We start from the raw sequence: 12670 nt of genomic DNA, 5'->3' as shown, positions 1-12670 counted from the left end.
ACCTTCTCTCGTTGGTTGTTTCCATATCACCACATGGCTAGTGTCCGAGGCTGGTGGCATCATACGAGTCGTGCGGTCCTCGTCAATCCTCGATATCGCCAACACCACACGGGTTGGGTGGCACTGCTTTGCTCATGTGCGTGTTGTGCGATCATCTTGATTTTCTATGAACTCCAAATTCATGCCTTTTCATCTTTTACCCCTTTTAAAGAATTTCTTACTGCTAAGCTCAACAAACTCATCAAACATATCAAATTATCATAAAAATTGCTTTTCTGGATACGAATACATTGTAAAACTTCCCACTCCCTCCTCCTATTAAATGTCTCATTTTTTCCTTTTTCATCCGTACGTCAATAAATGTCTCATTTCACTTTTACAATATTTGGTTAGTGGACCCTTCATTCCAACTTATTCCACTCACATTTTATTATAAAATCAATATATAAAAGTAGGCACCGTATTCCACTAACAGTTTTATCCACTTTACTTCATAAAGTCAAACAAATTCTTAAAACTTGTGCTAGTCAAATATAAGACATTTAATGTCAGGAAAATATAAGACATTTCCGACTAAGGAAATGAATATTAATTATGAAGAATAGATTACTTACTGAAGTCGCCAAATGGTTGTTATGTTAAAAGTGGAGCTTTATTTTTTTCATCATCTTTACTTAAAGCTAAACAACAATAGTTCTAAATTTAATAGCTACGTAAATAAGTTTATGCTTAGACAATTTTTTAATAATTAGGATATATTGTCGGATTTTGTTATTTGGCACTGTATACCCCTCCCGCCGTGTGGACCCTCCTCCAGCCTGTTGTTCATTTCCAACTTTTTACCTAAAAATTTACCAATGTTGGTTACAGAATTAAAATTAAAATTAATAGTTACATTATTTCATTTTTATCTGCTTTGTCAAGTTAATTTTACCTTTCGCTCTCAAGCAAACTCTCCTATTTGCTTTCATAACAATTGCCCTTTACCCTATTATACATCTTATTTTATCAATACAAATAATAATAGAAAATAGTAATTAATGTGTATTACCCACTATTTTCTACCCTAAAACCATTAACCACAAATGTAGTAGGTTATTTGATATTTACAATCATGTTTGCTGGCATCAATAAATGTTACATATATTTAATAAATATTTGGAAAATATTCGAGGATCGATTTGATATTTTTGATATAGAAAACAATAAGAAAAAAGATTGATATTACTAATTTCCGAACTGTTTCCATCCATTCTTCTTCCACACTTTAATATTCCACCAAACAACATAGCAGCACTATTTAGTAATTAACCAAACCAACGCCACATATTTTCTCCCAAACAAGAGAGAGAAATCAACAGACTGACTTACTTATTACTCTAGACCGACAAATCCCCAAATTCATCAATCGCCATGGATTCTCAGATCTATGGCCTCTCTCTCGCCTTCCTCGCTCTTCTCGCCACCACCGCCTCCGCATTGCCGGCCAAACCAGCAAGCTCCGCCGCTCAGATCAATTCCAATTCAGTCCTCGTAGCTCTCCTCGATTCGCATTACACCGAGCTCTCGGAGCTCGTTGAGAAGGCGCTGCTCCTGCAAACGCTCGAAGACGCCGTCGCCAATCACAACATTTCCATATTCGCCCCTAGGAATGAGGCGCTGGAGCGGGATTTGGACCCCGAATTCAAGCAATTTCTGCTGGAGCCACGGAATCTCAAGTCTCTCCAAAATCTCCTTCTCTTCCACATGATTCCCACCCGCATTCAGTCCAATCACTGGAGGAACAAGCCAGTTCACCACTCCAGCCTCTGCCGCGACGCCGCCGGCGAACTGATTCCAATCCACGAGAAAAACGGAGAGAAAATCGTCGGCACGGCTAGGGTTATCAAATCCGACGACATCGTCCGCCCCGACGGAATCATCCACGGCATTGAGAAGCTCCTAATCCCCAAATCCGTCCAGCACGAATTCAATTCGCGCCGCAGCCTCCGCGCTACCTCCGCCGTGATTCCCGAGGGAGCACCGGAGGTCGATCCGCGGACTCACCGCCTGAAGAAATCCGCACCGCCCGCCCCCGCCGGCTCCCCTCCCGCCCTCCCTATCTTCGACGCCCTAGCTCCCGGCCCCTCCCTCGCCCCTGCCCCTGCTCCCGGCCCCGGCGGCCCGCACCACCACTTCGACGGCGAGAGCCAGGTGAAGGACTTCATCCAAACGCTCCTGCATTACGGCGGCTACAACGAGATGGCGGATATCCTAGTCAATCTGACGTCGCTCGCCACCGAGATGGGACGGCTGGTCTCGGAGGGGTACGTGCTGACGGTGCTGGCGCCGAACGATGAGGCCATGGCGAAGCTGACGACGGACCAGCTGAGCGAGCCTGGGGCGCCGGAGCAGATTATGTATTATCACCTGATTCCAGAGTACCAGACGGAGGAGAGTATGTACAACTCCGTGAGGAGATTTGGGAAGGTGAAATACGACACGTTGAGACTGCCGCATAAGGTGGTGGCGGAGGAGGCTGACGGCTCGGTGAAATTCGGCCACGGCGAGAGCTCTGCTTACCTCTTCGACCCAGATATCTACACCGATGGCAGAATCTCCGTTCAGGGCATCGACGGCGTTCTCTTCCCCGCGGAGGAGACCGTCGCCCCCAAAGCCGCTCCTCTCGCCAAGATTGTTTCCAAACCAAGAAGAGGTATGTTCATTTATTTATTTTTTTAATCCGAATTCGATTATCCTTGAATTTTGTTAGAAATTGGTTTTGTCAAGAATTGATTGGTGAAATTAGAGGGTTATTACTATTAGATTGTCATTCCAGTGGGAAAATTCAGGTGGGCTCCGGCGAATTTTAGTTGCTGAACTTGTACGCACGTTTTATCCCTTTTTTCTCTTGATAATTAATCACAATTAATTTTACTCAACTGGTGGTTAATAGGTCACTGATATTCAACATTTTAATTAAATCAAGTCGAGACTAGGGCGTAAAACATCATAATTAAACAATTAACCTCCAATTCACGGGATTAGTTAGCATCATATGGTGTCCTATTAGGCAGGCTGTTACAATCACATTAGTGCTTGTCCATTAATTAATAATACTAGTGTTTTAGCGCAGCTCTAACCCATATTTTAGTACTCCCTAGAATTGTAAGTAAGAATAAAATACTTTAGAGAATGTTACTACTACTACTAGCTTTGGGGTTAAAAGTAAATAACGAAATTAGGTGGTGATATTTGTGGGTGGAAAATGGGGATGGGAAGTATCTAGTGGTGTCGGGAACACGGTGGAGCCTCATGAATGGGCAGCGATGAAATTGACCATCACCAAAGCACAGTGGATCATAGCTGTGGTTTTCTATAAATAATTTTTTTCTTGACTCTAAAAAAGCTTTAATTGTAGAGTTGAGACCAGCCTGTAATTGACTAATAGTGCCCACCTTTTTATTCATCGCCTGTCTTATTCGTTATTCTTTTGTGACATATTATAAATATTCACAATCACAGGTGTGATTATGTATACTTCCCCTTCTTTCTCTATAGAAACACTCTGTATTTTAGTTGATTAGTCTGCTATATTCATTTATGTTAAGTCCACTATCTAATTAGCTGGAATGACAATATTGTTGTTATTCTTCCAAAGAGAAAATAATTGGAGACATGTGGTGTGATTTATTACAATTATTTGAATGTTGTAATATGTTTGATAATTGGTTGATTTTGTTGTTTAGTTGAACTGCCTAACAGGTGAAATAATAATGTGCAGGGAAGCTGCTAGAATTGGGATGCAGGATGCTTGGGGCTGTTGGGCAAAATCATCACTTCTCTACCTGTCATTAAATTTCATACTACTATCATAAAAAAATATATGGAAAATTAAAGGACAGAAATCCACAATGATGCAAAAAGGTGAGTTACAGATAATTTTAGTAAAATTTAATTTATTTTCTTGTAATCTTTGTTAGTAGGTAAGTAACATATTTTTTTCATTATAATTACCAGGATGGTGAATGCACTTGAGCTGAAGATAGAAATCAACAGTGTGCTTGTTCATCAGAGAACCCCACAAGGACAGAAGAGACTTTCAATTTTTATCTTCCTTTTTTGTTTTTTGCCCTTGTAATTTTGTTATAATTACTGTAATTACATACCCATTTTTTTATTTGTATTTAAGTAAGCTTGGTCCGCCGACAGCAAGTGTATGCACAAATATATAGGAGTGGAGTATATTTTTTATAAAGAGGGGAGGGGGGTTGCCTCTGTTTAAAGAATGCCATGAAAATCTTGTGGTGAGACCAACTTTTACTTTCACTTTTAATAATGGACATTATTTGTTGTCCTTTTGTGAATGGAAAGAACCTTCCTTTTCATAACTCACTTTATTTCTGCACAAGCAATTTCCGTGGACACAACTTATGCTTTTCTTCGATGAATTTTGTGCTCCTACTATTTAATTTGGACTTTGATTGGGAATCATAATTTGTTGTAAAGCTGTAATCAATACTCCTATATATTTTGGTGAACTATAACTATCAAGTGTAGGTGAAAACATTGATAACGTGAGATGCTTTCACATTCACATTAGATCTTTGTGATCGGAAAATTGAATATGTTTCTCCTTTTCACAATAAGTAGGGATTTTCATTTGAACCCTTCAATATTTTATTTTTGTTTGCATATTTTGATGGAGCTGTAATAACCAACGATTATACTATAAAAGTTTACAAAAAAACCTTTGGTGACATTTACGATTAAGAATTATCCTATACCAGGGTGTTCGGTTTGCAAGATTATAATTGTGTTTGGTTCATAAGATTCAACCCCACAACTCAATCCTAGATGAATAATCTATGGGAAATTAGTCATAACTAACCCCCTATGACTAAAATAATCTCACAACTCAATCATAGATTGTATCTTGGTATATTTTTATCTTGGAAACCGAACACCACCTACGTAGATTAAAATTGTATAGGTTCATATGTTCTTATTGTGAGCTACATTGGAACTTTTGAAAATGTTATGCCCTTTGATCATTTTGAACTAACTTACTGGATTCATATGACATGACGAATATAAAAATACTCCTCATTTAAGTATGTTTCTCATAAATCATGAATATTAAACGCACTCTTTGTAAAAATGCAATTGAGTTTATGGCATAAAACTAAACACAATCGAATCTCACTGTGCAAAATTCCGCAATCACTGTACTCTAATTGTGAGTTAATCGTGATTTATTAAGACCCATCAATTATTAAAAAAATCCAAAGTTCGAGTTGGCCTAAGATCATGATCTCCCAACTCTTCTTCCACACCCTTCATTCTATATTTCCTAATAACACGATCCGATCCAATCTGAATCACTACAAACTTTAATTACAATTTACATCAATATTTATGCTACATTGACCTCATACAATTTTCACAAATTCTACACTAACCTACATTTTATGTAACATAAAACTATATGTAAATATATATATAGATGCACTAAAATTTAGTGTGAATGATATTACAAGTAAGGCACAAGGCGGCAGGTGGAATTGAAGTTACCGTAGATTGTAGAACCTTCGCCAGAATAATTAAATAGCATTAAAATAATAATAATTCGTGTCTGAAAAAGACAGCTAAGTGGTAGATGCTTATAAGGTTTTCACAAAAGAGTAAGATGCTGCGTCTTTGACAGATGGAGTAGAGACATCATATCTAACTCTCATATGGTTGCATTTTTCAACTCCGTTTCTTTCAACAAACCCTCTTTGCCTTTCATACAATTTTTAATAAGGATATTTACTTCATAGCAAATTCAACCACTTTGGTCTTATCTCAACGTCAAGAGTTTAAATTGCAGTGGATATACGTAGATGAAAAAAGTTATACTACTACTTTAATTGAGTGAGAGTATAATTTCCATTTCACACCAACACTTCCACTATAATTCTCTACTTATTCATAGTCTTCTTCTTCAAACATCGGTCATGTTATCTTGTACTCCAACCAAAGCTCACCAAATTTGCATCTGTGGAAATTATTTCGTTCTTATTAATTATGAGCAAACACTTGATAAATAGAAATTCTTTACGCAAATTAATAATGTAGTACAGTAATACTTAAGATATACTAATGAAATCAAATGGACTATGGCAGGATTAATCAAATCACGCTTGTGAACCCATGGGACATTTCAAGTGAAAATGAGGCACGAGATGAGAGATCATGTAAACTTTTAGTACTCCATGTTTTTTTCACATACGACTTAACGTGTCAAGATTTCTCGTTGCAGCTAATCAAATATTAACAAATAATTGCAGAGCTGGTGCTAATTCAAATACTCCTATTACACTATTCAAATTAAATTATTTAAAAATATTTGACACTTTCACTATCAACAAATTAACATGATTCATGATTTAGAGGAATAAATAGAGGAAGAGAGTTTATTGACAAGCAAGTTATCGGAATGGAATATGGTAAAAATTATTGTAGCTATATTTGATAAAATAAATACTACTAACATTTATCATTAATACGTGGAGTAGTAGTTTTAATTATTTATTGCTAGATTTTTATGGGCTATCTACATTCACTAAGATTGGGCTTAAATGAAATAATGTGAGAAAATGAAAAGAGAAAGCCCAGATGGTAAAGCCCAAGAAAATTCTTCATCTAACATCCCATTCCCATGTCGTTTGTGATTGAAGGCGGCACTCAATCTCAAACCCCTCCAATCCATAGCTAAAACACAAGCTAAACGATGATACTGAGGAATCTCTCTCCGTCAAAGCTCAGAAAGCTTCTCTCTCCATTTTCTCTAACTGCCTATACACACACCAGACCTGTATGTAACTCCTCATTCAATTCATTAATCATCGAACCTTCCCCCTCTTTTCCACTTCCCCAAAACCCTGCTAAAACCCTACCTTTTCTATTTTTTTCAAACCCCTTTTCTTCACAATCTGGAAAGATCAAATCTTTCTCTAATTCACTACTAACCCGCGATGGAAATTACGAGGAAGCCACTGAGCAAGCCTTCGCCATTTGCCCTGGCTGCGGTATCCAAATGCAGGATTTTGATCCCAAGCAACCCGGGTACTCCGTCAAGCCCTCTGCCAAGGGAGAACACTATAAGAAATTTAAAAAAATGACTCCGATTTTGGACGAATCAGAAATCTCCGACTCCCTTAAACGAGGAATGGCAAATGAGATACTCGAAGTTGTTAGAATTGATAATTCTGGAACAGCAGACAACGTGTTCGATGAAATGCCTGACACAAGTGAGAAGGAAAGGGTTAGCCAGAAGCCTGTTGTTTGCTCTAGGTGCCACAGCTTGAGGCATTATCAGAAGGTGAAGGATCCTGGTGTGGAGAATTTGTTACCTGATTTTGATTTTGATCACACCGTTGGTAGGAGGCTGATGTCGATTAGCGGGGCGAGAACTGTAGTTTTGCTGGTGGTGGATGCTGCTGATTTTGATGGCTCGTTTCCAAGAAAAGTAGCAAATTTGGTGTCTAACACAATCGATGAGAATGCAAGATCTTGGAAGGAAGGGAAATCCGGCAATATACCGAGGATTGTATTAGTAGTGACCAAGATTGATCTTTTACCTAGCAGCATTTCCCCAACTAGGCTCGAGCATTGGGTTCGTACACAAGCAAGGGAAGGTGGGGCGGGAAGGCTCGCGAGTGTGCATTTGGTGAGTGCTGTGAGGGATTGGGGGTTGAAGACGTTGGTTGATGATGTGGTTACCTTTGCTGGCCCGAGAGGGCACGTGTGGGCTGTGGGTGCTCAGAATGCTGGGAAGAGCACGTTGATTAACGCGATAGGGAAGTGTGTGGGGACAAAAGCGACTCATGTCACGGAGGCATCAGTGCCTGGGACTACCTTAGGGATTGTGAGGATTGAGGGAGTTCTTCCTGGGAAGGCCAGGTTGTTTGATACGCCCGGGCTTCTGCACCCTCATCAGATTTCGACCAGGTTGAATGCAGAGGAGCAGAAGCTTTGTCGTATAGACAAGGAGTTGAAGCCGAGGACATATAGGATCAAGGTTAGAAATGTTCCTTTGGGAGGGTGTTGAAGTTCATATTTCAATGTTGATTGCTTTGATTTATTCTGAATCTATATCTGTGTGTTTGTTCAATCTTTTTGAAAAATCTACTTCTTTTTCTGAATTCTAGCTTTGTTTTGCTCTTTTGCCCTAATGTTTTGCTTGATTGTTGAATAGTAAATTGGAGATTGGGAAAAAAAAGCCGTAACATTGTCATTTTGTATAAGCTAGTGTTCAATGTTTAAGAATTATAATGATCCATGTGTATGTTAATAATTGGACTTTTTAGTATAACAGATTAGAAAATGTTTCCAAAATTATTGTTTTTAAAAATATTCACTGTAATATGTTTATTCTTGAACTTCTCTTGGCTGATTTTGAAGAGGAAATAGTGCTCTTGTGTTGGAGTGTGGTCTTCTCATTATGATTTATTAAAATATTGATACTTATCCTGAAATGTTTCCTGAATTGTTTCAGGCAGGATATTCAATTCATATCGGTGGGCTGTTCAGGTTGGATGTCGAAGAAGCCTCAGTAGATTCAATCTATGTTACGGTATGGGCTTCATCTTTGATTCCTTTGCATATGGGGAGGACGGAGAATGTAAGCTCGATGTTGGAAGAACACTTTGGCCGTCAGTTGCAGGTATACTTACACGCTATAGCTTGTGATATAATCTTATGGGAACTGTAAAAGGTCTTTTTTTTACGAATTACTGAATGCTTATGAATATCTATCAAGCAGTCCGTGTCTCCAGCATTTATCCAAATGCAATAATTCTTGTTAACTTTGTTTCGATAAAATGTTGTTGTAACTTGTCCTTTTTCAGCCTCCGATTGGGGAGGGGAGAGTGGAGAAGCTCGGAAAATGGGTGAAAAAGGAAATCCAAGTCTGTGGGGAGAGCTGGGATTCGAGTTCCATTGACATTGCTGCTGCTGGCCTTGGTTGGTTTGCTGTTGGGCTCAAGGGAGAAGCGGCATTGGCTGTGTGGACATACGACGGGGTTGAAGTGACAGCGCGAAATGCTTTGCTTCCTCAAAGGGCAAAGAATTTTGAAGTTGCAGGATTCACAGTGTCGGAGATTGTGTCCAAAGCTGATCGAGCTAGGAGTAAGCAAAGCCCGAAGAAGAAGAAGATCAGCAGCCTGAAAAATGCAGCTTCAACAGCTTCCTCTGTGTCGAATGATAGTGAAGATTCAAGTTCAGATTCGTCGTCGTCTTCTGGTGAAGATCTGAAGTCAGATGATTCAGCTGCAGTTTCCAACTCTAGATGTTGAATGGGATATAAACCATACAAGGAAAAAGTTCTCACTCACCCACTCATAAACAGGAGGCTAGAGATTATTCAGGAATTCAGTTAATAGTTTATTATTCTTTGTTTTGGTTGGAAAAATGACCCTTTGATCGTTTAGACCGTAGATAGTTGTTTTAATCTTAAACCAATTTGTAAAAGTTGATCACCGATACACCTCAACATTATAAGTATCTTGTTATGTTGTTTAACATAGTTAATTGATTTTGAGTCATGACTGATTGTATCTATACGATTTCTTTGATCAAAATGGGTCAAACCCACATGCTCTTTTTTGATAACTTCGATGGGCCATACTTGTACAATGCAAGTAGATGAAACTAACATGTTCAAAATGAATTAAAAGCCAACAAAACATAAGACAATTCCAATTTGAGAACTTGTTTAGTTTAATAGTACTAGAATTTACTTGCGAGAAATAGAAGCTGTTTTTTTTATTTTTATTTTTAATTACCGAGGGTATCCACCGGCGAGCCCAAAATGACTATTCTCCCCGCTGATTTGTAGGCACCTCAATAGGTGGGACAGATGACCCAAGGATTTAAAGCTGTCAGGCACCTCAATAGGTGGGACAGCTAGCCCAAAGATGGGATCGATCCCCTGACCATTTGGTTAAGGATGGACGAGTCCCATGCCACTCGACCACACCCCTTGGGTTAATAGAAGCGTTTTTTAATTACATCGGTGGTGGCTTTTTTACTAAAGTTTACATCTTGTCTGGTAAAATTCTCATATATACATATTATATAGGCACTTATCTAACTTAATTCTTGATAAAATAAACTTTAGATAATATATACGTACACTTAATATTTGTCTTGGTCTGTTTTGCAATAAAGTTCTAAAAAATCGTCATGCATACTTATATCCACATTTAATACTACTGCTACATATCTGCAGATGATTTTTATAAATAGAAATGAATTATATATAGTATTAACATTTCAAGAAAAAATGGCAGATTAGATAAAATATTCACTAAATTTGACAATCGCTGAGGTTATTCGGATGGACTGTCCTATGAGATATATGAATTTCTAATTCTAAATATATTAAAAAATGAACATAAGAATTGTAATTAGTATGTCGCAAACTTCCAAGGGTTGCAGATAGTTAGGGAAAAAGAAATAGCTCGAGTATACTCTTGCTATTTATCATTTAAATTGGGTACTTGAGTAGACTATATTTTCAAGCTTTTTCATAAAATATTTTGAGAAAAAAGCACAATGGTTATAATATAAACGTTTAATACAAATAAAGACATACTCCTACATTACAAAACATGCAAAGATGAGCTCATAAGTATATGATCACCCTATGAGATTGATAATCAACAGAGGACTGAGTATGGTGTAGAATGAGCAAATTGTAGACATAAAATTTGTGATAATAAAGTGTATCCAACTGATATATGTTACTCAAACTTTGAACATCCAACACCAGTATTCACAACAAAATGTACTTCCACTATAGAGAAAAAGGAAGAAACAATAACATATGGAGTAGTATAATGGAAGTAAGTATAGATGAGATGAGAGTGAATGTTGATATGTTCAACCTTCAACCTGCAGTTGAGCAGGCATTATCGCCCTCGACAACGAACTCTTCGACAAAGGACTCTTTTCCACCTTATCTTTACTCGCCAAGGGCGACCTGGGTGATCTGCACGGACTACCACACTCACTTCCACTCCCACTCCCCTTCTGCCTCCCCAGCTTCGGAGACTTTGGCCGTGTTGTCGGTATCTGCACAAACATCATCAATAATTAACCACATCTCATACCAAATTACAAAACACATCAATCAATAAATGTATACCTTCTTAAGCTCCACTTTTGGTGGAGGCTCTTTGTAGAAACTTGGCATTGGAGTAGCTCTGAATGTCAAGCTCTTCCTCAGTTGCTTTATCTCCGCCTCTTGACTTTCCTGCTCATCATCCAATTATACATCAAACCCACTCACTCACTACACACATCAATATATATATCACTACCTTGGATTTTGCTTGCATATCATTCTTCTCCACTTCCTTTGCTTGAACTTTCTGTTCTATCTTGGAGAAAAACTGATCATCACAATAAATAAAACAAAAAAGGAAAAAGTGAACATCCAATCTTTACTCAACCATAAATAGTAGTAGATTGGATTAATTTCAACCTCTTTTCTCCTCTCCGCACGCTCTTCCGATCTAAAGGAGAATGTCAGATTCCTACTTGATTACACAACAAACACAGAGTCAGAATCTAATTTGATCGAAAACAAGCAAGCTATATATCATCTTACTCATCACAAACAGAGTTCCGAGACAGCTTGACTCCCGGGAAGGGCTTCTTTGGGAGAGAGTTGGTCCTTGTACGCGTAGACGAAGCCTGGGAAACTCGGGACTCCACCTTGGAGCTGTTCTTCTGAGACAGCCTAACATCGGAGTCAGTGGGGTAAATCTCTATGCTCCTTTTCATGATGTCTGAGTGGCGGCTCGGGAACGACAGGCTCTGGCTCAAGCTCGCCTTTCCCAGCGCCGCGGATACTCTCGATGAAGAGCCCCATTCCTTCTTCACTAATGCCTCCTTTTTCTCAACTCGGTTGTTTCTACTACTCCTGATCTCTTTCGGTTTCCTCGTCTCAGCGCTTGATCCTATGCTCTCGCGCTTCTCGATCCTGTCGTCTTCGACTCCAGCGCCGTTGCCGGACTCCATTTCTGAGGGGGGCTGAATTTTACAATTCTACAAGTGTGGGATTGGAGAAGATTTATTAGGCATTTAAGGGTGTGATGACAGAATATTACCTGTTTTGGGGTTTTGGTGGGATGGATTTCGAGCTGTGATTTCTTGTCTGAAGTAGCAAATTTAAGAATGTGGATCTGTATCAACCGGAAACGGTTTCACAGTATTTTTTGAGTTGAGATGAGAATTTGTGTGCATTGATTGATGGAGGAGTTGAATTTTCTTAAGAAAATTGATGGGGATACAAAAGGACTAAACTGCCACCAGATTAACTAATTTTTAACTACCTTCCTTTCAATGAATCAAACTTTACCTCTACCAATTCCAAAAGAAAAACTTCCTATCCTAATCCACGATAAATAGCCTCGGGGGTGTACTTAAAAAAAAACTCTTTTTAAAATAATATCAGCCCGTTGGATTATGTAATAAATTAGGCTTTTAATGTAATAAATTTTCGTGTATAAGAATAAAGGTGTAACATGCAATTTTTTGTTAACATTCAATAATTGCGTCACGACAATGTATAATCTCCATTACACATAAACTCATTTAGTTATTATTTCATTATTTTTGCAAAACTTCAAGCTTACAT

General features: G+C 38.4%; 3 protein-coding genes across 6 annotated transcripts; 2 read left to right on the top strand and 1 right to left on the bottom strand.

Moving 5' to 3' along the window:
* The first annotated feature begins 1271 nt into the window (after positions 1-1271).
* Positions 1272-4370, top strand: LOC125200695 (fasciclin-like arabinogalactan protein 15). The gene is made up of 3 exons (XM_048098431.1): positions 1272-2695; positions 3764-3906; positions 4000-4370. The coding sequence occupies exons 1-2, from the start codon at positions 1414-1416 to the stop codon at positions 3835-3837; spliced, it is 1356 nt and encodes a 451-aa protein (XP_047954388.1). The 5' UTR covers positions 1272-1413; the 3' UTR covers positions 3838-3906; positions 4000-4370.
* Positions 4371-6712: 2342 nt separating this feature from the next.
* LOC125201067 (GTP-binding protein BRASSINAZOLE INSENSITIVE PALE GREEN 2, chloroplastic) lies at positions 6713-9569 on the top strand. The gene is made up of 3 exons (XM_048098961.1): positions 6713-8044; positions 8522-8689; positions 8874-9569. Exons 1-3 carry the CDS (start codon positions 6755-6757, stop codon positions 9318-9320), a joined length of 1905 nt encoding a protein of 634 aa, XP_047954918.1. The 5' UTR covers positions 6713-6754; the 3' UTR covers positions 9321-9569.
* Positions 9570-10724: 1155 nt separating this feature from the next.
* On the bottom strand, positions 10725-12320 carry LOC125201069 (protein WVD2-like 4). 4 transcript variants are annotated; one of them, XM_048098963.1, is made up of 6 exons: positions 12141-12320; positions 11639-12063; positions 11513-11567; positions 11349-11420; positions 11174-11281; positions 10725-11100 (listed from the first exon to the last, which is right to left on the bottom strand). In XM_048098963.1, exons 2-6 carry the CDS (start codon positions 12049-12051, stop codon positions 10909-10911), a joined length of 840 nt encoding a protein of 279 aa, XP_047954920.1. In that variant the 5' UTR covers positions 12052-12063; positions 12141-12320; the 3' UTR covers positions 10725-10908. The 4 variants fall into 4 exon arrangements, with proteins under 4 accessions (XP_047954920.1, XP_047954921.1, XP_047954919.1 ...); XM_048098964.1 differs by having other exon boundaries at positions 11639-12053; positions 12141-12319; XM_048098962.1 differs by having other exon boundaries at positions 11639-12319.
* Positions 12321-12670: the final 350 nt, after the last annotated feature.

This window comes from Salvia hispanica, chromosome 1, assembly GCF_023119035.1.
Source record: "Salvia hispanica cultivar TCC Black 2014 chromosome 1, UniMelb_Shisp_WGS_1.0, whole genome shotgun sequence".
In the NCBI taxonomy this organism is placed as follows: domain Eukaryota; kingdom Viridiplantae; phylum Streptophyta; class Magnoliopsida; order Lamiales; family Lamiaceae; genus Salvia; species Salvia hispanica.
The sequence above is the reverse complement of the archived record's forward strand: the minus strand, read 5'-3'. Positions and strand labels throughout refer to the sequence as shown.